General features: G+C 48.7%; 1 protein-coding gene across 3 annotated transcripts in view; it reads right to left on the reverse strand.

The window, feature by feature from the left end:
- The window catches only part of FLI1 (Fli-1 proto-oncogene, ETS transcription factor), a 91374-nt gene that overhangs the window by 53317 nt on the left and 12232 nt on the right, over positions 1-25825 (reverse strand). Inside the window, exon 1 of one of the 3 annotated variants that reach the window (XM_088177779.1) lies at positions 24208-25541. The exons of the other annotated variants lie outside the window; for them this stretch is intronic. Coding sequence (XP_088033905.1) covers positions 24208-24225 — 18 coding nt within the window. The 5' untranslated portion in view covers positions 24226-25541. Of the gene's footprint in view, positions 1-24207; positions 25542-25825 lie in introns of those variants that run through there. 3 annotated transcript variants of the gene reach the window in all.

Below are 25825 nucleotides of genomic sequence, written 5' to 3' on the forward strand. Positions count from 1 at the left end.
AGATTTTGTAAAGTCATCCCCTGTCCTTGGAGAAGGAGGCCACAGAACATCCAAGTGTTATTCCCAGGGGTAGGATTGATAGACAAAGCAAAACTGACTTTCCTCTGAGACTGAGCAAAAAACCCTCACCAAAATCTCTTATCAGTGATCATTAACAGAAAGGCTGTTGGCTTTATCAGCGTGGTACTGAGAAGGGCTTTGAACCTGGCTCAGATAAATGAGGTCCCTTGCCACCTCCAGAAGTCCCAGAATCATAGAATGGTCCAAGTCTGTGCCCAGGGATAGTTTTCCACACCTGGGAGATCCGATGTCAGGTGCAGCAGGGTCCATGAATGAGCCCCTGGCAGGGATTTTGGATGCTCTGCTGCAGGGAGGGGAGGCAAGAGCTGCAGCAGAGGCTCCTGGTGAGTTTGGGAGGGGCTGGGAGCCAGGGCTGCCAGGAGGCAAATCCCAGCCCGGAGCCCACTCAGTGCTGTGGCTTTGGCCACGTCACCCAGCTCTGCACCCTTCTCCTGGACTGGACGTGAGGCTAAGAACGTGTACCCAAGAGCCTGTTTGGGGCTGATTCTGCAGGTTCCTGCCATCCCCAGGACATTTGCTCAGACCTTTGTGGGATTCATGTTATCCCTCAGCAGTGTGATGGGTTTGTTCTGGTTTATTTTGCTGTATTTTAAATGAAAATCATTAGCTCTGAGTTGATGACTGAAGTAGGGAGCTGTCAAGTTCTGTCACAGCAATGATCCCAAAAGACAAAGCCATCATCTCAGGGGTGCCCTGCAGACACAGATGAGGCTATTCCAGTGATTTTGCATCATGGGAACTAACACAAAGCACCCAAACACTGCTCCAGGTCATTGTGCCAGTGTAACTAAACCAAGACTGGACCCCAGGCTGCCCCCAAAGCTCTCTCTCCTACAGAACAGAGGATCTGCTTTTCTCCCCTGCACTTTGGGATGTTTTCTGAGCTGACTGCAGCACGTTTTCCTTTTGCTGGAGAGTTTCTTACACTCAGACCGTGCTCAGTAACACAAATAAGAAGCAGAACCCTCGGCACATCTCCATGTTCTCAGCAGAGCCGATAGCTCTGCTCTTATCTCCTGCAGGGCAAGTCCCCTGAGCTGTGTTGAAAAGCCTTTTATCAGATGCAATGTAAGGAGAGTTCTCTCTGAGATATAGCTCTGCAGCTTTGGCAGCAAAGTGGGGCTTCTGACTGAACTCCTCTGGTTTTGTTTAGTGTTGGGGTGAGGGAGCAGGACAAGGTCCTGTTTGTGGGGCTGGCAAGACAGGGCTGCTCCTTGGCCTTCCCGAAACAACTCCCCACTCCCTGAGCCAGAGGAAAGCCCTGTCAGAAATGGCTTAACGATCTTCTAATATTTCCCTGCAATTAAAGGGCACATCTGTCTTGCAGACCCTGTCCTCCTTTGCTAAAGCACAGACATGAACTAAACAGTCTGTCGTGTCGGGCTGGGGTAACAAAGGGGCCCATTCATAACACAGCACTCGGTCACTTTGTGTGTGAGAAGTGAAAGAAAGTTTGCATTTGGAGAATAACCTGTGCTGGAGCGAGCAAGAGACTTCTGCTCTCATAAATCAATCAGCTTTCCCTGCTAATAACCCAGCCTGCCTCGCAGTCCTGCCTGCAGTGAGCAGCAGCCACCCTGCAGAGCCCCAGCTCTGCCTGCAGGGCTCGGGGAGACCCTGCTGGCTCTGAAAACTCCTGAGAGGATTTAAAAATTGGTGTCAACTTGGGGTTTTCCAGGCATGGAGGAGAAGGGGCAGTCCCAGCCCAGGAAAGCCGGGGGACACCTCGGTGGCCTGAGCTGTGCCAGTCCCTGGCTGGCATTTCACACTGTCCCAGCCTGGGACACTGCGGCACAGCCTGGGAGGGTCCTGCTCTTATCCTGGCAGGGGAATGGGAGCACTGCGGGGCAAACTGAACTGAACTGAACCGAACTGAACTGAGACAAACCAAACTGAACTGAACTGAACTGAACCGAACCGAACTGAACTGAGACAAACCAAACTGAACTGAACTGAGACAAACCAAACTGAACCGAACCGAACTGAACTGAGACAAACCAAACTGAACTGAACTGAGACAAACCAAACTGGACTGAACTGAGACAAACCAAACTGAACTGAGACAAACCAAACTGAACTGAGACAAACCGAACTGAGCTGAACTGAGACAAACCAAACTGAACTGAACTGAGCTGAACTGAACTGAACTGAACCGAACTGAGACAAACCAAACTGAAGCGAACCGAACCAAACTGTGCTGAGACAAACCAAACTGAACTGAACTGAGCTGAACTGAACTGAACTGATCCGAACTGAACTGAACCGAACTGAGACAAACCAAACTGAAGCGAACCGAACCAAACTGTGCTGAGACAAACCAAACTGAACTGAACCGAACTGAACCAAACCAAATCAAACCAAACCAAACCAAACCGAACCGAACTGAACTGAGACAAATCAAACTGAATTGAACTGAACCAAACCAAACTGAACTGAACTGAACTGAACCAAACCAAACCGAACTGAACTGAACCGAACAAAACCAAACTAACAACCAACCACCCCTCAAAGACCCATTCCTGATTTAAGTGAAACAGAGAGTTTAAAACCAAAGAAAACCAACTGAGGCTCACGTTGGCACAGTCCTAAGCCAAGGCCGTGTTTAGTCCTGGCTGAGAGGGTCAGGCAGTCCCTGCAGGTTTATCCAGGTCCATTGTTTGATATTAATTTGGAAATGCCTTGGCAATGGGCTCTTGGGTTTTTTTCTCTTTTCTGAGCCTGGCACCTTGGTCATGGGCTGTATCTCTGTCTCCTAGTGCTGTCCCCATACAAACAAACAGAGTTCACACCTCAACATACCTCATTTCCTCAGCTTTCAAGCAAGCAGGAAATGGCCAGGAAAGCGCCTACAAGATGGTCCTGTGGTTTCAGTGCTACAGTGAGTTTGGGAGATGGGGGCTCATTTACCATCTCAGCTGCAAAGCTGTTTGTTCAGCTCTAGCCAAAGTTTTGTGTGTAAAATGAGGGGTAAAAAGGGTGTCAAGACCATGGGGTAAGAGATGGAAAAGCCTAGGATGTGGTGGGAGAGCCTTGTCGTATCCTGAGAAAATTCTGGAGGTAGGGGGAAAAATTGCAATACTAATGTTGGACTGAAGGTCAAAACAATTATCCAGAGAATTCCACCTTAAATTAACCAAAGTATCTTTTGGATATTCTGAGTTTTTCACTGCAGTTTTAACCTTTTTAGTTTCCTTAAAATATTGCAATTGGTTTCCAACTAAAGTGGAGTTTCAAAAGAAAACCTGAAAAACCTGAGAAGGCACCAAGTAGGGCAGCCTATCAGAACTCAGCTTTTCCAGGGAACAGGAGGGCTTGGATCCATTTGCATCTTTCTGAGTAAAATACACCACATAGGATAAGGTCAGACTGTATCTCAGAGGATTCTCCTGTACATGTCCCTGCTGCAAACACAGTGAGCTCCGACACAGCCTTTGGGGACAGGGCCAGATTGAGGCTCCCTGTGCCAGAACAGGGAGCTTTGCCTTTGGGGTGATGTGTGATCCAACCTTCTCTGCAACTCTTTTATATTTGTGTATTTGTATTTGTATTTGTATTTGTATTTGTATTTGTATTTGTGTGCTTTGTGTGAATGCAAGAATGATTCCAACTCACACAGGATCTGTCCTGGAAAACTTCCAATATCTAAGCAGTTGTAGTCTGTAGACTTTTAATTGTATTTTTAATACTCTGTACAAACACCTAAAGGAGCAACTGGATGCTTAGAAAAAATTCAAGAAAATTATTTTGTGTTTGGCTCTGGTTGATGCCATTTGACTGCACAGGTACCTCAATATCAATAACATTTGACATTTTGATATCATGGTGCCTCAAACTACATCAGATTCTTATCCTGGCAGGACAATGGAGGTCCCAGAGAGGCCAAAAGAAAAGTGGATCTTCCTGAGATACCTGACACAGACTGGCCTGAGCAGCTCTTGCAAACCTGAGTTGAGTTTTCTGGGGGTCTGATTTTCCTCCCAGCACTCAGGGAGCTCAGTGGGGCCCTTTGAAGGCACAGGCTGTCCCTGGTTGGGAAGGTCACTCAGGAACATCCGAGGGAAGAGCAGCAGTGCCTCATGGCAGGTCTGGCAGTCACCTTCCTCATCAGCATCCTCTAGGAGTGAGATTTCAACAATTCTGCAGTGCCTCCCTGGGAGCTGCCCTGCCTCCCCCTGGGGCTCTGAGGTGATGATGATGGTGGAATTTCTCTTCCATGGGGACAACAAAGAGATCCCAACCATTGCTTCAGATAATGTCTATAGGGTTGTCAGTTAAAAAAAAATCAGCCTCTCACATAGAACACAGCTTTGAAAGAACGTGGGGCCTGTTTGGGGACTTGCTGACAAAACACCTGAGGAGCTACTACAAAAGAGGGGGAAGAGGGAAAATGGGTAAAGCACTTCAAAATTAGAATCACAGAGTCAGAGAGGGGTTTGGGAGGGAAGGTCCTTAAAACCCATCCAGTCCCACCCCTGCCATGGGCAGGGTCACCTTCCACTATCCCAGGTTGCTCCAAGCCCTGTCCAACCTGGCCTGGGACACTCCCAGGGATGTGGGAGGAAGAGGTTGGAAATAGGAGTCAGCTCCCAGGAGAAGCTGGTGGGGCAAAAGCCTCTATTGGTCACATTTTAATTACACAGATAAATGTAGGTTGGGGAGGGCAGAGGCTGTGGAGATCATGGCCAGATCATTTTACATATCTTACACTGATGTAATTACAGATGTTCTACTGTCCCCTCCTCCTTCTCCATGTCACCCCAGACAGAACATGTTTGGGAAGGCCAGGGGACCTCAGGGTCAACCAGGGAAACAATTTTTTCAGTGTCATCAAGGAAAAATGTTGGTGGGGGTAGTTAAACATGTCAAAATATTGCCTGCGTCTCTCTCACACTCTAAAGGTCACCCTTAGGGGCAGATTTCACACTGCTTTTCTCATCTCTGAACAACTTTTCTGAAACACACAGTCACAGGAGGCCCAAAGACATCACTCACTGGGGGTCACACAGCACAAACTTCAGCAAAATCGGGCTGAGAGCACCAGAGTTTGGGTTCTCAGGGCACTGCCTCAGGTGCTGAGCCACAGCGGGATGTGGAAACAGGGGATTTTCTTCAGGGGCATCTTTGAAGGAGAAAATCTGAATCAGGCAAGCAAACACATCTTAACCTTCATTTAAATCTTCTCCAATCCTATTCTCTGCCTTCACTCAGCTCGTATAAAACAGCATGGAGGTGAAGTCTCAATCAGCCAGAGCAGGGACAGAACATTCTGTCTCTGGTTCATTCATTAGGCCTTTTCTGCCCAGCCTTGCCTGCAATTCCCATTTCCTTCCTTGCCTCTCACACCACAGAGCTCCACTGCACACACCCACTCTGCCCCACTGCTTTGCAGGCACAGGGAAATTGGTTTGCAAAGATCTTTTAGAAGAATATTCTGCTTCTGAGCATTTCTGTCTGTGTCTGTGGACACGAGCAAAGGGATCAGTTGGTTCCTTCCCCACTGGGGAAGTTTCAGTCTGTCCATGATTTCCTGAAAAATTCTCTTCCCATTTTCTCATGTAAACTTTTATATGAGAAACAATTCATAATTTCTGTAGTTTCACAGAGATGGAATTGACTCTTTGATTAAAACCGACCACAACAACAGATCCAAGCTTAGTAAGTCTGGGCAATGTAAATCTGGGTTTGTTTTTCGCTTTGGGAAGGAACTTCTAAAGACTCAAACAGCACAGTATCTTCTTTGGATGTCCCCAAGTTATCTTTAATGTATGACCCTAAGTTTTTAGCTCTATTTGGGTAGAAAGCCTAAGCCAAATATTTATAACACAGGCTTTCAGTTCATTCTATTTAGAAAAAAGGACATTGTCAACGCTACTTTAAAAAAAAAAATATCACTGGTTTGAATGAAATTGCTGAGGTAAAAATTCTGTAGTTGCAGGAACTTTCAGTCTGGTTCTCTAAAGACTTAATTCATACATGAGGATCCAGGGCCCTCCCCTCTGTTTCCTTTCTCCTTGATGTATTTCTGTGATTAACAAGCACATGGGAGTGTGACTTTTGCTTCCATTTTCACTGAAATAACAAATCCACTTAAAACACACAAATCAGTAAATATCAGGCATAAAACAAGCCAGGAGGAGTTTGCATTTCTGCTTCTCTCAGTTCAGGTTTTAATGTGCTCGATTTCCTTTGACAGTCAAAATTAAGAATGGATATAAACTGAAATAGCCTGGAAGGAAATGTGGATGAACGTGATAAAAGTGACATAGGATCCCTGATTAGTTTGAGTTGGGAGACCTTAAAAATCATCCTGTTCCACCGCATGGGCAGTGACACCTTCCACTACCCCAGGTTACTCCAAGCTCCATCCAACTGGCTTGGGAGACTTCCAGGGGTGGGAACTGTATATTAAAGTGTAATTAAGTAATGAAGTGTAATTAATTTGACTGTAATTAAGTGTATATAGACATTTAAGTCAACTAATCTCAATAGCAGGAGAATTTACCATTTTGCTGCCCTGAATTCCTTCCATAAAGAATATTCCTGGTTCATTGAGGATGGATGTTCAGCTCAGTGGCACAAAGCCCAGAGTGGCTGATTTTAGGCAGAAAAAGGCATTTCAGTGGAGCACAGAGCAGGGGACATGTGTGTGACTGTGTGGATTCAGTCACACCCTCAGCCAGACACAAACCCTGTGCAAGCTGCAGAAAGAACAACAGGAAATGGCCGGGGGTATTTATAGCAGGATTGTGTTTATCCTCAAGTGATGTTCTGCACAGATTATGATGAAGCTTTTCGTGGGAGAGGACACAGCTTGTGTCAGCTGGAGGTTTGCATGCACTTCACCCCATGTGCTCCTGCCAGACTCCCTCAGCCCCTGGGCTTTCCTTTGCCTTCTCCAGCTTTGCTGAGCCCCAGGCGTCCCCAGACCCCCCTTTCCCAGTGCCAACAGGAGCTCTGGGAGCCACCGGGGTTGGCCCAAACTTGGTTTCTGCAGGTTTGTAAATGCCCCCTGAGATAGCACGAGAGAAAAATAACCTCTCACACATCAGTGTCCTGAGTCACTGAGAAATGCAGGCCCTGCTGCAACTGCATTAAATTCTTCTCACATTTGGGATCCTATTAACAAAGAAACTGATGGCACAAAATGCCTTTTATTAGAGCTCAGCTCTCCAGCACAGACTCCTCCTTTCCTGCAATTCTCTTTGGGGAATCATTTCTGTGTCCTTAATTTTTAAATGGAGTATTGAAACACCTCCCCATTTATCCCTTTTTCGCGGGGAGGCATCCAGAAGAAGTAATAATTTTCATGGACAGATCATCTCCATATCCCCAGCCTTGCCTTTGCCATCTCTCTGTGAAGAGACATTTTCTAATTCATTCCCATCATCTAAATTTCCCTGAAGAGGCAAAAAAACCCCAGATATGGGAGGTGAAGTAGATAGTGCAGCAATTTAATATCTCTGTGGGGTAAAGAGCCCTCCACCCTCCCACACAACGTGTCCATCCCTGCCGAGCCGTTTATCTCGGCCACAGATATGGAATGGGGAACGCTAAAATAGTAATGATAAAGAGTGGAACTCGAGCAGCAAAGACCCTGCTATTACTTCATTGTCAGAACAGTTTTTCTTTATCTGAGTCACATCTCCTGAGGTTTGTTCAACTCATGAGCGCTCAGCTCATTTCTCTGTTTACACCCCATATCTGAAAACCTTGATTAAAAGCAATCAGAAAAATCCATCATATGACACTGAGACCGTTTGCAGCCTGTGACAGTTATTAGCAAATGTTAACCTTTCCTTTGAGAAAACACAAGGAAATCCTGCTTTAATTTCGGCTTTCAAACATCATCCCCCTCTATCTCTGCAGTAAATCAGAGCATCTCCACGAGGCCATTGTTTGCAAATATAATAAGCCCCGGGTTTGTGTGTTTAAAAAACAAACAGCGAGAGCAAAGCGCCAGGAAGTGCCTGTGAATGGGAGCTGCGGCTCGGGATGGGCGCGTTCATTGTTGCGATGGAGCCAATGCCCGTGAATGCCGTGCGAGGCATTATCGCTGCTATTAGCGCTTCATTAGGGCAGCTCCCCGCGCTCATTTGCATCCTGTTCTGACAGGTGCTGCTCCAGGTGTCCCATTGTCATCCCGAATTAATAAACGCGGCCCGAGCCCCGCTCCTTCTATCGTCTGCGGGAGAGGGGGAAGAATAGAGACCCACAGGGCTGCCGGGGGAGCAGAACGCGTCTGACCTCTCGTCCCAAAAAGGCTTTGGCTGGGGCTTTCATTTTGAAGAATTTTTTTTTTTTTTTTTTTTTTTTTTTTTTTTTTTTTTTTTTTTAATGAGTTCGTACCTGTCAGACAGCTCGCATCCCTCTCAGAGCAGGCGGGTGAGGACTGGGAGCCACCGGGGTTGGCCCAAAACTTGGTTTCTGCAGGTTTGTAAATGCCCCCCGAGATGGCACGAGAGAAAAACAACCCCTCACACATCAGTGTCCTGAGTCACCGAGAAATTCCCTGCTGCAACTGCACAAACTGCACAAAAGTGCAACTGCACAAATTTCCTCCCAAATTTGCCCTAAAGCAGGACACAGGGCTGGCCCCGAGCTCTGCCCCAGGGCTTCTTCCTCCATCCTGCACATCAGTGGGGCTCGAGGCACCCCAGACATGTCTGGGTCCCACTCAGATCTCCTTTTGAAAGTCATCCTTGTCCATTCCTGACTCCTCAGGTTCTACCTGACCCTCCCTTGACAGTTCATCACTCACAGACTAAAATTAGATTTTCAAAGCCATCCTGCTGTTGGTTTTTACACTTATTCACGTCAGGTGCTGATGATCCTTAGTAGGATACACACGACAAGCCACGAGGGGCTTTGCTTTCCAGTCCCACGCTTCAATTAAACATAATCTTAATCGAGCATGGAATTGTATTTATAGCTGGTTTTTCAAACTTTTTAGGATATAATTTCAAGCACTTCCCTGCAATCTTAAGAAATTCAGTTCTATTAAATAAATGGTGATATTCTTATGCAATTAGAGTATAATTCAGGCTTTCCAGATGAAAACCAAATCCCACACGAGCTGGCAGCAGCACTGCCATGTCACCCAGCATCCCTCTTTCCATCTTTCTGCAGCAGCTGATTGACCCCACACTGTCCCTTTCCTGGTTCTCTTCTGTGCTCCCTGATTTCCCAGAGCCTCCCTGGCCATGTGGTGTCCAGATCCCATCTCCTCTGGCTCGTGCACTGCCATCACCCCGGGCCTTTGGGGTGTCACCAGCTCGGTGACACGGGAGCAGTGGCTGCCTGATGGCTCCCCCCAGCTTGTCACATTCCTTCTGGCAAACAGGGAATGCATTCCAGCCTCATCCCAGGGCTTCCCTCTGCGCTTTTGGGGGGTGCAGAAGCTTCATTGAACCTGCAATATTATTGTCCATAAAAATCACAATTTCCAGGCTGTCTTCCTTTCCTTCACTAAAGTAACAATTGAAGCGCCTGCTGTTTATGTGCAAAGAATATTCCTGAATTTCCTAATATCCCAGAAATTCATCCCACTCTGCCTCTCTCCACTGAGGTACAACCAGAGGAAGGAAACCTGGGCTTTATGGCACCTTTCCCAGCTCCTGCACTAACAAATGTCCTCGACCTAGTGAGATAACGGGCACTTTTCTAAAACACACCAATTCATGCCCAGAAGAGCAGGTGAATGACCTTATCAGGGCACCAGGTCCTTTAGGCTTCAGGTTGCCTGCCTGGCTCACCTTTTTATTTACCCTGGGCATTTTTTTATACAGCTTGAACATCTTTTAATTTACCTTGTGCATCTTTTATTTAGGATCTACACCTTTCTGTTTAGCTTGTGTATCTTTTTGTATAACTTGTGCATCTTTTTATACAACTTCAGCACCTTTTCATTTGCCCTTTTGTTTAGCCTGTGCATCCTTTCTCTCTGGGTGATGAAGCCTCTCACACCTGCACTCCACTCTTGCACTGCCCCCGCACCCAACCAAGGCTCTGATCTTACTCAAAAACCAAAACTCATTTCAGCTGCGTTTTTTTTCACCCCTTTGTCTTTTAAGAATCTGCTTGCCACAAATGGCACTCGCTAAATGACTGTCCAAGCAGACACAAAGGTGCAGCAGAGGGGAAAGGCCCTGTCAGGTGCTGCAGAAGAGCCCCTGGTTCTATGGAGCATTGAGAGACAAGAGCTGTTTCTTGTTATTGCAGCCTCTCAGCAAAATTTGCCTGCCATGTACCCGGCTGTGATCTGGAAGCAGATTTGCACCTGTCCCAGCAGCCCAAAATCAAACAATGACAGCGCTGAGAGAGCCAAGGGTGCAGCAAAGGGAGTTGTGCTCCTCTGCTGCTCCCAGTTCTGGTCACCACATCAGCAGAGCACGGATTTTCTGTGCTCACAGAAATGTTCTGTGCCTCCCTGACACCTCACACACGTCTGTGCCCCGGAAAAGCAGCCCATGGCCAATGCAGCCTTTGCATCTCTCACTGTTGGGACTGGAAGGGGCAGAGGTGCCCCCGGGGATGGGCAGGGCTGAGCAGGCAAGGCCAGCTCCATCCCAGGAACTCGGGACACACTGTGGGATCTGCTCCCCCTCCCCTGCTCGGGCTGGGACCACACAAACCCAGTACAACGGGTCCCACAAGGCTCCTATAATGCATTTTTAGGCTTTAGGTTTAGGCTCAGGGCTGCAGAGCACAGACTGTTTCTCTCTGTGTTTCACAAGTACCAGAACACTTTATGTCCTATAAATAGTTCTTTCCTACTTTCAAAAGCTGCATCCAGCTGCTTTGAACTGGATTTCAGAGAGATTTTCTGCTGACATTTCAGGCACCTGCACGTTCTTTATCCAGGGCTTACAAAACTCTTTGTGGAGATTTGTCACTTCTCAGCTTTACTTCAGAAGAGCATTTCCCATTATTATTTTACAATTAAGAAAATCAAGGCACAGAAACCTCTGATGATTTGCTCTGGGTTTCATGGTAAGGAGAAGGAATAAAGCCAAGGAGACTCCACTTGTAGGGTTTGATTCTACCCAAAGTTGTGAGTTTTTAAAGAGGGCCATGTGAGCTGATTGTTATCTGCTGAGCAGAGCGGATACCAGCTGAGAGATCTCTCCTTGTTATCTTCTCACTAAATAATAGATGTCTGATTAGGATCTCATATGCTTAGAAAACTTTGTCACAGATAATGGCAGGTTTCTGAACATGCTTCTCTTCTAGAAGTATCCTTATCTCCATAACCCTTTAACTGAGTCATAACAGAAAGTGAATATCCAAGGGCAGGTCTTGGACACAATTCCTGGGGAAATTCCCATCTCCCAACTCAGGATGAGCGACATTCAAGTTGCCCCTGTGCTTGTGCTGAGCAAGTACACCCTGGGGGATGGCTTCTACTCCAAGCAGCTCAAGGAGTGGGCAGGCAGGGGATAAACAGGGGGATAAATGAGCAGGCCTGTCTGAGAGCTCAGTGCCTTCTCGAGGCTGCACAAAGAGCCAGGAATGAATATCAAGTGTCCTGGATCATAAATTCCTATTTTGGCACAGATTGCCCAGGGAAGCTGTGGCTGCCCCATCCCTGGAAGTGTCCAGCCTAGTCTCGTGGAAGGTGTCCCTGCCCATGGTAGAGGTGGAACAAGGTGATTTTTTAGGTCCCTCCCAACCCACCCATGCAGTGACTCTGTGATATTTGAAATTAGCATTGCCTGAAACTGAGCCATTTTCGAGCTGTTTGCTTAACTGCACCACTTTACCCTGCTGTTTGCACAGGGTGAGAGCACAGCCTCCCTCCTTTAATCCCTGAGCTGGTGACACTCCAGAGCCCTTTGTTTACTCAGGGCACTGCCTTCCACTGAGCCCTGTGTGCACAAACCCTGCAGTGCCCACCTGCATCAGACACTGCTGCAGTTACAGGCACCCCAAACACCCCGGCAGGGTGAGAGGAGCCTGGGGAGGACATGAGGCACTGATGGAGATGTGGGGGGACCACAGAGTGGTTCTTGTGTGGTAGGACAGGCTATGAAGGCAGCACACACCTTGTGGAGGCTCAGCTCAACCAAAATGGAGCCCTGGAGACCTGAAAACAGCTGAGGTCATGACCTGGGTAAGGAGAGGCCTTGGTGGCACTAGGGAGAATGGTCTGTCAGGACTTGGAGGGATTTCTCTGCCAGCTCTCTCTCTGCTGCTCTGCTCTGTTCACATTTCCCCTCTCTGCTGGAGTGCACACACCTTCCACATCCCACATTTCCCAAGGTTTGCCCGGCCCCCTGAACTCCCCCAGCCTGGCACAGAGCTGCACGTGGTGAGCAAAGGGCTGCTCACAAGCTGGAGTTTCTGTGGCTTAGGGTTATGTTAATTAATGAATTCTTCTTTTATTTTTGGAAACCTGCAGCTGTTAGTTTTGAAACGACAGAACCTCACAGAGCAGTAGGGTAAGAAACAGATGAAGAGAGAATTAGAGCAGGGTCCTGAGCCTGTTCTGGCTGCTGGGTTTTAAACACATTAAGTTTGGCTTATGCAAGAAGCCATCTGGTATTTATGTGTGTGGATCCATGGGACAGCTCCACAGGCACACTCATGGACTTTGCTTCCTCCTCCTCCTCCAGGGCACTTGCTGCAAACTCCTGGAAAACCTGCAGGCCTTCACACCCTGCCTCCTCCTCTGGAATGGCCTTTAGTCCGTGGGAAAACATCCCTGCCATTCTCCAAAGCCACACTGCAGATATGTGCAGGACCCAAAGGTTGGGAACTACACCCATCTCTCAGCACAGGCAGAAAGTTGTGAGGTGTTAATGAAGAACAATGATGGGAATTGATCTCTCTGTCTCATGGCACTGCAGGACAGCCTGCACTGAGATCTCTGCTGCTCCTGAACATTCCCAGCTTGGGAGAGCATTGCTGCAACCAGACCAGAGCAGGCAGGGAGGGAACAGAGGATTTGTGAATGCCATGGATGAGAAGCTGAGGTACAGGGAGGTGAGATCCTGCAGTGGCACAAGTGACTGAGGCAGGCTGGGCACTGCTGACACAGACACTGGAGTCAATTAACAGCACAGATTTTTCTGATTCACCAGAACTTATAAAAGCCAAAGCTTCCCAATCCCAGGATTGCATCAGGAGGACACTTCCAGCCAAATCCTGAGAACAGCATGTGCCACTCCAGTGATGGTGAGGAAAGGCAAATTCAGATGGGATCAGGTGCAGCTGAGGGCTAAGGAATAACCAGGAGAAGGAAGGTGTGAAGGGATCAGAAAGGCTTTGTTTGTCCCAGCAAAAGCAAGAGGGAGGTATGGCAGTGGTCTGTAAATGCACTGGGGACATTTCCTGGGGAGGGAAAGTGCTGCAGTGGTGCTGGAATGAGAAAGGCATGAATCAGTCATGAGCAAATGCCAGGCCCAAGTCAGAAGAAAGTGTCCAAACCTCAGAAGGAAGAAGTTCAATGGGGAGCAGTGGGGGTGGAAAGAAAATCCTTTACAGAAACCTTGGAGATTTTGGGAAAGGAATGAGAGGACGTGGTCCTGTCTGACAGCAAAAGAGAGCTCTAGAACTGATCCCACTCTGCAGTTCCAATTAAGTGCCTTAACTTTTCTTCACTGTTCAGGAATTTTGAGGAAGACTCTCCTGTTACACACAGCAGAGACCACACTGGTGTCCAGGCATTGCTGCAGCACAAATAATTCCTCACACTAACAACCAACCATAATTACATCCTTCCTGCAGCAGGGATGACATAGGAGAATACCAGAACCGAGGAGCAGGGAGCAAACTGCAAGTTTATTCCATCCATTTGTGACCAGCCTGTGTCCTGTGAGGATGAGAGCACGTCTGCTCTCAGATGCCATGGTGCAAATCCAGAGGATTTCTCGTGAACTTCAGGGCATTGCTTTCCCTTTCTGAAGGGGATGAACTCTGCCCCTTTGTTAAAACCTTTGCTGCTCTGGGAGTTCTGTGCAGGGAAAGCATCCCTGTGGCTGTGAAGGTTTGGGATGCCCTGTGGACACCAGCAAAGGGGAGAGACAGAACTTCAACACTGACAGACAGAAAAATATTGTCCCTGGCAGGAATGAGTTTGGGTTTGGAGTTACAATTGAATTCACATTTTTCCTGCCACAAAAAGGATGATATGGGGCTGCACATGCAATAAGGTTCTTACACAGCCTTGCACACTGTGCTCACACTCCAGAGCATCCAGTCTCATTGCCAAGGGCAACACAGAGGGGTGCCAGGGCCAAGTCCTGCCCTGCATCTTCTCTGTCCAATTGCTGGGAGGGTAAGAACTCTTTCCATCCTGGACCTGCCCGTGCTCCTGCTCCCCTTTCTGCAGCCCAGCCTGCAGGACTAAACCTGGGAGGTTGTGCCAGAGGCTGGATGAGCATGGGCAGGGCAGGAGCTGGGCCCAAGCCATCACATTTGTCCCTTGCCTTCTGGAGACATCTCGGATTTCCAGCACAATCCAGATGTCCTGGGGGAATTCACCATTGCTGGGGCAAAATGTGACACACGTGAAACTTGCACACACATTTGTCTGGCAGAAAAAAGGGTTCAGGAGAATTGCGTGCAGTTCAAAGCACCCAGACCCTGATCAGACACTGCTCTCTTTGTCCCTCACCTGGGCTCATTCCTTCTCCTGTCACTGGAGCTGTTAAAGACAATTATGGTAATATTTGCAGGATGATACTGAGAGTTCTGGCCTAACAAATCACTCCAGCGAGTGCTTATTTTAAAGCTTGGTTGGTTCTAACAAAGTCAGATGGATCAGTTTAGAAATATCAGCAAAATATAAATATTTGTGCTGTGGAAATATATACATAGGCATATTAGATCTAATTAAGGAAGGCTGTTATGGCTCGTGTCATGTGAATTCTGCTTTGGGTTGGGAGTGTCATCTGCAGAAAAATTGTCCCTGCTGCAGCAGAGTGGCCCTGAAGGACCTCGGGCTGCCCAGACTGGTCTGGATCCCCAGTGCCTCAGAGACACCCACAGCAGCTCTCAGGCTTTTGGGATCAATGCTGAAGTGATCTGTCCCCTTTCAGCTCGTACTGTATCAATAATTTCTGCCTCTGGTGATTTTTCAGTGGTAAAACCATGGAAGGTGTTTAAAATCCACCAGTCCCTGGGCAATTCTGACGCCAGGAACTTGTGAACAGAATCTTTGCATCTCTGCCGGTGCCTTGCTGAGTGACCAGATGCTTCCTGCATTTCATCTCCTGGTTGTTTTTCCTTTTTCCCTTTGCCTGCTTGGATTTTGAGCCCTTATTCCATCTACGTGCCAGGGTTCTCCTTGATGGGAACCTCTGGGGACAACTCCCATAATGCAGGGAATTAATCATAGAGCCACCACTTCTGGTTCTAATCAGGAGTCAGTCCTAAAGGCTGAGCTGCAGCACAACCCTCACAGACAAATCCTCAGAATTTAATAGGGATTAAATCAAGGGAGTTTTTATGGAAATTGAATTACACTGTATAGAAATTGCTCCATAAACAGAACACAGAAGAAGAGGTAAAAGTTCCTTGATTTTTCCCCAGGATTTTACAGTAGGGATATAATTTTCTGATGCCTTTTTCTGGGCAGTCCAAAGCGATTTGATTAAAAATGATATTTTTGACCGTAAAGGTGCATGAGAACACCTCAAAGCAGTGCACAGAAACCTGCAGAAAGGCAGTTCTGTAGGGGGGGAAGTGATGTTAATTCTTTTCCTGGATTAAAGTAATGCACTTCATGCTGATTCCTTAGTCCTGGGTGCTCAGGATTCCCTGGAAACTCTGCCTGTCCCTGGAGGTGGAGCAGGAATCCTCTGCTGCCTCAGCCTGGTGTAACCTGGCCTTGCCCTGGCCACCCTTCCACACCACAGACACAAGTTCAAGCATATTCAGGAAACAGCCAAGCCCAGAATCTCCAATCCTATTCCATATTCTGTCATTCCTGAGAGCTGATGGTCTGAATAAATTATTGGAGTTCAGCTGCCTGCTCTGGGCAGGCTGAGTTGGCAAATTCCCTCTGCCTCTACACCCAGGTGGCCAAGGGGCTGCACAGCTCAATTTCCCTTCTCCTTTGTAATCCTGCTGAGCTCCTGGGCTTGGATGATGGATAAAATCTAAGCATGAGCTCTTTTCACTGGTTTCAGTGGGAATCCATGTCTGTTCCTTGGAATCAGGCCTTTGCTTTGCTCTAAACTCTGCACTAGCATCAACTCCACACTTTCCCACTGGATTCTGCTTGTGTTTGAAGGATTTTTATAGGCATCTACTCAGTCCTGCTCTGAGCTTGTGTTCCTCTGTCTGAACAGGAAAACAAGGGATTCTTGTCAGTCAAGTGAACAAGAACTTGGGATTTTTCTGCAGAAAAAGCCTCAGCTCTGAGATATGGGCATTATAAAGGGATGGAGCATCTCAGCAGAAGAGCTGGAGAAAAAGGGCTTTCCCAAGGAAAAGGATCCTCCCTGCAAGGCAGAATTTGGATTTTGCAGTCACAGGCTGCTCCTTTTGTGAATGGCAGGACTGAAAAAGAACTGCAGCCCCTCACAGCTGAGGGAAAAACAGTGCAAGAAGAGGGTAATTGTCCTTCAGTGTGGTGGTTTGAAAATAATCCAGTTTAAAATATAATATACAGGGCTGCCAGTTCCACTGTGCATGGGTGACCTTTTTGGGGGGCATTTCCACACATCTTAGGACACAAATTCCCAGGTTCAAGTATCAAAGTTCACAACATCAGCCTGAGCAAATCACTGAGACCTCAACACCTGATATTTGCTTCAGCAGGACATTAAAAATCCCAAATCTCCAGTGACACACTGAGCCTTTGGGTGAAGAGTTTCCCTTTCTGCTTTACTATGTTTTAGCTACTAAAAGCTGCTGGTTGTGGCTGCTCTGGCAGTGGTTTCCTTTCAATACCACCGAGTTCTTGCCCCTCTGCAGCTGGCAGAGAGGAAGAGGGCACTGGAACTCCAGGCAGAGAAAATACAAGGCAAAGGTTGGATGGTAAGAGTGTGTGGAGCCCCAAGGAGATTGGGAACAGGAGCAGTGGACGAGTTACAGTTTCCTTTGTTCTGTTAAAAGGAAAAAGGAAACACATCAGGAAACCAGACTGTGGAGCACAGGAAGTCTCACTCTGGCTGATAAAAAGGAACTGATGTGAGGTTGGTTCAGATGCAGTTATAAGTCAATCAAACTTGGAACAACAAGAAGAGATATTCAGAAAAAACCAGAGAGCCAAATTCTGTATATAGCTGTAAAAGGACCCCTAATCTTTTCCTTATCTTCTTCTTCTTCTTTTTTTTTTCTTTTTTTTAGAAAAGCTGCTATAAAAAGCCATTCAAATAAGTGTTTTCTCATCATACAGAAGTCGGTTTCCTGAACTCACCACACCTTCCCCTGACCCCACCATACCTTACTCCAGTTTCTTTCTTTCACTCATCAACCAACTTAAAAAACTGTATTCTTGCTGATTTATCTCTTCCCCTCAGATCAAAACCAGCAGTATTAAGAAGGGCAGTCTTTTTGCTGAATGAGGAATCAGCAGATGAGTAATGAGAGGCTCTGCTGCCCGCTGGGTTATTTTTCACTGCCCCTGCATGACTGACAGGGATGGTAACGTTCAGTTCCTGGGTGTGCAGCTTTGGCAGGCTGGGCTTAAGGCTTTCTAATTGATTTCAATTGTTTTTGACTCCTTCACAGCCCTGGTGGAGTCTATGCTGTAAGAACAAGGAGATAAATGCAAATAAAGCAGCAAGCTTATCTATGACACTACCTCTCCTGTGCTTCTTACTGGATTTCAGTGAAAAATCAGGAAAAGAAAGAATTCTGGACACACATGAAGGGTCATTTTCTGTGTCCTGAAGAGAAGAAAAGGCTGGGATTTTGCACAACCCCTTTGTGATTGAACATTCTTCTATTTCCCCTGGTCCGTGTCAGGGTGTTATTCCCAAATTTTGCCTTTGGTGCTGTTGGGAGAGGCAAGAGCTTTGTCAGGAGAGCCTGAACCTCCTGCAGCCACTGCTGCACATCCCTTTGGTTTGGGGCTGTGCCTCGGCTGATGGAGAAGCTTCAGGTGGGGGAGGAGGGCAGGAGGGAGGCGCCGTTTGCGGTAACTTCAGTACCAGAGCCAGGTTTGCCGGTGGGTGGTACCGGCGGAGATACACATCAGTAATTACGTGGTCTGGTAATGAGAGGAAGGAAGAAAACAAGCGGAAAATGCATCAACATCTTGAAGGCTTTGATACCTGGAACTCAGCAGAGCAGCTCAGGCTCTGTCCTGGCACACAGGTTGCTCTTCATACAGCTTGAAGGGTGATAAGGACACCTCGACTGCCTGGGATTTAAATAATTTAAATCATTCTCAAAGGAGGCAGAAACCCGCATTTGGGGGGATATTTTAGTCTCTATTTCAAACCCAGCTATAAATGTGCAGCCACAGCCTTGTCTGAAAACATTTGTTGGCTCAGAAAATGTCCCTGGCCCTTGCCCAGGGATGTGTGACAGTCCCTGTGTCACTGAGGTGCCCTCAGGCAGCTCCTTTCACTGCCAGAGCTTTGTGTGCACCTGTGTTCAGGTGTGCACCAGAGCACAGGAGAGGCACAGGCAGGGAAACAGACCTGCTGTCCAGTTCAGGGAGACATCTGAAGACAATTGCACATTTCTGGTGCAAATTGGCCTCAAACCAAGCTGTAGAACTAAACTGGATGTGTTAGACTTGCTTTTTCTAGGGGCACACCAGGCTTCTGCAGCTGTAGGGGTTCAGCAAACTCACAAATACCCAAATCCCTGAAGTTAATGCTCCCTTGGCTCCTTTAATTCTTCTGCTGGTGCATGATGTGGGACATGGGGTCTCTCTCTAAGTACGCAGGTGAACTCAGGTACAAGGAGAGACTTTTGTTTTTCAAGGGCAGTTGATGAGGGGCTGAAAACGAACCTCAAACACTGATGGGTTGTGGGGAAAAAAAAGACTGGGAGATGCTCTGTGCTGAGGCTGTACATTCTTGTGTTCTAGACCTGACCCTTCCGAGCAGGTGGGAGCTGAACTCAAGAGTAAGTCCAGGAAGGGGAGACCCAGAGGAAATAAACTCTGCAGACCTTGCTCCAAGTGCCCTGCCCCCAGCATATCTCACCTCTCAAGGTGTCATCTGAGAGCTCAGACCGAGGGGCAGCCTCCCCTGAGCTGCTCCTGATGGTGACACTGAAAGGAACAACATCCTGCACCCCACAGAACTCCAGAGGGAGAAGAGCTGTGAGCAGGGACAGAAGCTGTTCATTCCCCCATCTCACAGAAGGAATAGCCCAGAATTAAAATCAATAACTAAAATAAAAGCATGAAATCTTCCAAGACACGCACTGCTACTCCTTCAAGTGACCACATCCTGTGAAGGTGAAGAGAAACTACACCAGGCTCTCAGCACTCCTCAAAGCCTCGCAGAGAAACCCCAAGGGCTTCAATCCAAGCAGTCGCATTGTTTTGTTGGGTAAAGGTTTTCTTCAAAGCAATCATCCTCTTCTAAGCAAGAAAAAATTCACTACAGGCTCAGAAAAGGCTTTGCCAGTGTTTGCTGGCAAGTGGGAGTCAGCACTGAACACTCTGAGCTGGCAGCACCCAGCAGGACAGCAAGGCTGGAAGTTCATGCTAAGGCAGGAGATGCCCCTTTGCACACAGATCTTGAAGGGAAAATCAAACAGCAGCATCAAAATATCGCCATCATAAAACCTTTCTAAAAGGTTTTTGATGTTAGAAAGCTATTATGCAATATAAATATCTTTGAATGGGGATTAGGGTAGGAGGGAGTATTGCTGTTCATGCCCTGGAAATTCCAGATGGTTCTGTTCCAAATTGCTTTTGAGGGACAGCAACATGGAAAGTTGTCATCCCTCAAATCTTTGTGATTTATTTATTATTTTTCCAATGTGGAGATTAGGAGCCTTGCCCCACGAGTCAACACCCTTCAGCCAGGAAAGGCCATCCCCCAGGGGCCAAAGCTGGAGTGATTAAAAAGAGCCAAACAGACACTAAAATTGCTCAAAAAGGAAATATTTTCTTAGTGTGAGAGCCCGATGGCCAAGTTTGAGAGCACAGCAAACGCCTCCAGCTCACAAACGACAGCGATTGCTCCAAAACTCAGCCCCACCCTTTACTATGGCAACGCCAACACACGAGTCCTCCACTCAAGGGCACGGCTGTCCTCCACTTGAATAATGCAAAATCCTCACTGAACGTCCCTCAGAGGGGCTCTCTGGTGGCCACAACAGCAGGATAAATTTGTTTTCATGGAATGAAGGCAACAACCACACAAAATCTGCTTTTTCATCAACAGGCAGGCTCTGGCAAGGATGTTTGCTTTAATTGTTCACACATAAAGTGGAACTGAAACAATTAAACCAGTTCGAAACCACACCATTTGTTATTGTGAGGAATAATGCATGAGCATCTTGCTGTTGATGAGATGTGCCCTTTTCTGATGTATTGTATGACAATAAAACCCAAGTTCCCCAAACACAATCCCAGCCAGCCAAAGTGGGGTGTTAACCCAAAGAAGATGGGATTTGAAAGTCTAGAGAAGCAATAAAAATGTCGGTGACTATTTAAAATTAGTGCAAACACAAGAGTCAAGAGTTTCACTGGCTCCCATCATCATCTGCCAGCGCTGTTCACAGAATATGAATAGAAGGTGGAAAGAACTCAGAAAGATTTCCTGCACTTCTTTCTCCACAGAGCTCTTTGAGCATTGCTCCAGGGGGCTCTTCCCAAGGCAGCCAGCTCCTCTCATGGCAGGTATTACACAGATTATTTAGAGAATGCAGCAAAAATTGCCACCAACCTCCTCACCAGGTGATCTGATTCTCTTCAAGATAAATAATCCTTTGTGAATAAACAAAAATGTGTTCATTTTTATGGTGCATTGACTCAGCACTGTCACGTGTGATGTCAGTCAGTGCATGGTGGGGAATGATGACTTAAAATCCCAAGCTGGTCCTGTGTTTTATGTTTATATCCATGGAATTCCCTGTTTGGGTTGAAAGCCTGAGGACAATTCAACTCACACTTGCACACAATGTCCACAAGGGATCCATGTCCACATCCCAATCACATTTATTGTCTGCCCTGTTTCCCCAGCGTGGCTCTGAGCCCTTGGGACAGCTCAAGGCTTCAGTGGATTTTTTCCCTTCACCTGCAGCTGGGCAGGTGTGAAGTTAAATTACTCCAGGGAGGTAAAACCAGCAGTCAGAGAATCATCAAGACCCTTTCTGATAAAAGGATGAAGAGAAGATTAAAAGGCAAATATTGGAGATTGCAGGCCAAGGGAGAGATTTGCAAAGTAGGCTGGACCCACATCCCTGCATCTGCCAGGCAGCAGTTGAAGGCTTCAGCTCAATTAAAACAATTAGTCTGTAAAATAGTATTGCATAGGCTTAAAAAAAGTCACTTGTGATATTTTAATTGCTCAAGAAGAAAATCATCTGGAGGGCAAGCCCTGTCCCAAATCTAGCACTTGTCCTCTCCAAGGACAGGAATATTTCTGAGTTTGGGGGGAAGTGCCTTTCCCCATGCCGGAACTCAGATTTCATCTGGGCCCACCCCGTGTTCTTGCTGTAGATGATGAAAGAACCTCTCTCAGTGTTTTCTTGCTCTCCAGTCACTGATGTGCATCTTTGTGCCATATTTTTCCCAACACAAATGCAGAGCCCTGAGATAAATCAATGCCTACATGGGAGAGCAGAGCTGAGGGCACAATTGCTGTTCAACTGCTTTGCTCTGGATGTGCCCGGGTTTGCTTTGCTGTGCCCTCAGAGTCATACCCACCCTGCAGCACCGGTTCAATACAGAGCTCAGCACACCAAAAATATTGCAGCATCTCAAGCCACATCCTCTCGTGCTGCCCTTCACCTGTGACAAGCCAGGCAAGGGGGTCTCACCCTTCCCTGCAGCAAATCTCAGTGTGGGGAGTTGGCACTCCCTGGAACCCTCTGTTTTCTGCCTGTATGAAAATGTACAGCTAATCCTTTGGGCAGGACAGGATCTCAGTGCATGGCACAGAAAGAGGAGACATTGTCAGAGGGGACCTGCAGAGCGCTGCTGATCCTGGAACGGCTCCATAAAGGAGCCCAGGAGGAGATGCTGTCTCTGGATCCTGTTCCTGCCTGCCCCAAGCGTCAGGACTCCTGCACAGGGCAGCAGGGCAGTGGCAGAGCTGCTGCAGAGCAGCTCCAGGGCAGCCCCAGCCCGGGACAGTGACCTGGGATGTGGCCGAGTTCCTCCTTTGGCCGCAGCCTCCAACGTGACTGAGCCAGCCCGGGGGGAGCAGTTCCTCATCCCCAAACCGCAGCCTGGGGGGAGCAGCTCCGAGCAGGGGGGAGAGCAGCAGCTCCCGGGGGAGAGCAGGAGGGCAGCAGTTCCCGGGACAGAGCAGCAGCTCCTGGGACAGAGCAGCAGCTCTTGGGGCAACGCAGGAGTTCTGGGCCAGAGCAGCAGCTCCTGGGGCAGAGCAGGAGCTCCAGGGGCAGAGCAGGAGTTCCTGGGGCAGAGCAGGAGCTCCAGGGGCAGAGCAGGAGTTCCTGGGGCAGAGCAGCAGCTCCTGGGACAGAGCAGCAGCTCCTGGGGCAGAGCAGGAACTCCTGGGGCAGAGCAGCAGCTCCTGGGGCAGAGCAGGAACTCCTGGGGCAGAGCAGCAGCTCCTGGGGCAGAGCAGGAACTCCTGGGGCAGAGCAGGAACTCCTGGGGCAGAGCAGCAGCTCCTGGGGCAGAGCAGCAGCACCGGGGCTCAGGAGTTCCAGGGTGAGGAGAATGCCCAGCTCTGCTCAGGGGATGGGGCACGGCGCTCCTGGCCTGTGCAGAACAGCAGGTCCACGTGTGCAGCAAAGGCACAGATGGGGAATTTCTGCACTTTCACTGCACAATATTTAGGGCTCCACAAATCAAAGAAGGTTGTGGTGCATTAAATGTATCCTGAATGAGGCCCAAGTTACTTTTGCTACAGATCTGAGGAGGTGGAGGGGAAAGCCTGTCTTATTCCAGCCATACCTCCCAAATACTGTGCTTTCAACACTCCTGCTTTCCCCTTTCCTTTCTAACATTCACCCTTTCATTCCCTCTTTCTTTCCTCTTTCTATTTTCTATTCCTGCCCATCTCCTTCCCTCCCCCTTCTCTTGAGACCCTTCCAAACCGTGCACTTGTCACAAGCTGCAATCTAAGGGAGACAGTTTCAGTTCCTGCCCGTTTGCAGCTTCGTTCTACCCAGGTCAGCAAAATAAAAAAATAAAAAAAAAAAAAAAAAAAAAAAAAAAAAAAAGAAAAGAGAAAAAAATTTAGAAAGAAAAAAAAAATAGAAAAAAAAAAGCAGCACTTTCAAGACGAGCTCGACACCCCACCCAGGCAGGCGATAGGCATCTTTCGAAATCCTCCAACCCAAACACACCCACAGCGTCTCTCGCTTCAAGGCTCCTCTGTTCCAGCGGCTTCTGTTCCGCAGCGCTCCCCCGAGAAGAGCCCGTCAGAATCACCCAGTGGTCCCCCAAAGCCAGCCCGGTGCTGCCGGGGCTTGGAGAAGCGCTCGGGGAGCCTGGCAGGGCTCGGTTCATCTTTGCAGGGACTCGGGGAGCGGCCGCTTGGCCCGAGCACAGGAGGGGAACTGCTCCGGCAGCCCCAGCAGCGTCCCCGCTTGCTCAAGGCCACCAGAGGTTGGTTATGTTGGTGGTTTATTTGCCACACTCTGCTTCCCTTTCCCCCAAGCCAGGGTGATGTTTCTCCTCCAGCCCGGGGCTTTTTCCCCGCCAAAAAAACCCTTAAAAAAAGCTGCTGGAGGGAACGCAGCAGAGCCAGAGCGGGGACCAGGGCCAGGCGAGGGAGCAGGGCCAGGGGCACCCGCACAGCTCCGAGCCACACCGGGGGACAGCAGCTGGCACTGGCACTGCCCCCCGAGCTGGCCCCTGGCCCAGGGCTACGAGCCGGCTGCGAACCCCCGGGCACCGGGGAGGCGACGGGAGAGCCCCGGGACGCGGCGGCGGCAAAAGAGGAGGAGGAGGAGGAGGAGAAGGAGGAGGAGGAGGAGAGAGCCCGGCCAGAGCCGGCCCCCAGCCCCGCGCCCCCTCCCAGAGCCCCCCCAGCCACAGGGGACCCCCGGCCGCTCCTGCCCCCCTACCTTAATAGTGCCGTCCATCGGGAAAAACTTCCAGCCGGGACCAGCAATATTCCACACATTGACCCGGTTTAGCCTGCGACTGACGCCTCCTGAAGTTTTTTATCCTTCTCTCTCTTTTCGCTCTTCTCGCTGCCCTTCCAGCGGTTTTGTTGCTCTCTCCGTAGCCTCTCTCCCCCTCTCTCTCTCCCTCCCTCCCTCTCTCTCGGTCTCTCTCTTTTTTTAACTTTGGTTGTTGCAGCAGAGCGAAAAAGAGACAGTTAACCGGATGAAACGTTTTTTTCTGCTAATTTTGGGAAGTGAAGTCACTCGAGGAGGAAACCTTCGTCTCTACGCTGGTCCTGCCTTCTTGATGAAAATATATATATTTTACATACAGGATATTTGCTCCATTTAGATAAGAAGGGGCAGAACAATAGCCACCTCTGTCACAGCTCTTGTTTGTCGCTGGGACAGCCCGGCCAGCGCAGACCTTGCCTCGCACCCCAGCCCGTGTTAGGCAGTCTGTGTCATCCCACGTTTAGTTTAACGTGGGGTTTTGCCATTTTTTTTTTCTTTTGGCTGGAGCAGCTTTAGCCTGACTCACTGAATTTCCGTCTCTTCCCACAGATTTTTTCATTAATGCGTTTTCCAGTCAACGGGAAAAATTAAGGGGAGAAAACCGTAAATGCAATTCAGGGACGGCAGGCGGAGAGAGGAAAGAAAAAAATCTGGCGATTAAAACGTATTTAAAACATGTTTCGAGTCCCCCTCCTTCACGCCTCCCAGCACGGAGCGTGAGCCGAGGGGACAGGAGCGAGCGGTGAGTGCAATAATGCAGGACAGACAGACAGACACACAGACACACAGACAGCGGGCCCAGCGATTAAACCCAGGCTGAGGATGGGTTTAAGCCGAAGCTCTCGGCCACTCTCCCCCCTTCCCCACACCCCGCTCGTCTCTCGGGGTGGGATGTGGGGCTCGGAAGGGAAAGCACTGCCATGGATGGTTTCCCGTCATTTCTTTCAGGTGCCGGGAGTCCTTTCCCAGCCTCCTCTCACAGTGCGAGATGAGATGTTAAACCCCTCAGAACGGGGGGGACACCTCCCAACTGATAAAAATGTCAAAACCTCACAGTAATTATCAGAACAGCCGAATTTACCGCCCCGGTAAAACAAAACCCCTCAGCCAGCAGCCTTTAAACTTCGCTTCAGACCTGGCGAGCCCCCGAGTGCAATTCTCCCTCTCATTCAAAGCGGAGCGAGCCGCGGAGGAGAAACGCGCGTTTTCCTTTTTCCGGGAAAAGCCGAACCCTTCCAAAGGAGCCGGGGAAAGGAGACAATACCCGCCTGTCCGGCTCCCCCCTCCCCGCCCGTGCCAAAATCACCACTTCGGAACACATCATGCAACAGGGGCGGCCCTTGTGCCCCACTTCCACAAACCGGGCACAGAGCAGAGCGGGGAGAGGAGGGGGAAGCCAAGAAAGAAAAGTGCCAAGGCAGGACGACACCCTGCCCGTGGGTGGAGAGCGTTACCTTGTCCGGTGCCAGTCGTGTCCAGGCTTTTTGTTCCCCCCTGTCTTTAGTTGAGCCACGGGGAAGGGGATGAGGGGAAGCAAAATGATATCCGAAGTTATCCTGCC

The sequence above is a fragment of the Sturnus vulgaris genome, chromosome 23, assembly GCF_052056855.1.
Source record: "Sturnus vulgaris isolate bStuVul1 chromosome 23, bStuVul1.hap1, whole genome shotgun sequence".
Lineage (NCBI taxonomy): Eukaryota > Metazoa > Chordata > Aves > Passeriformes > Sturnidae > Sturnus > Sturnus vulgaris.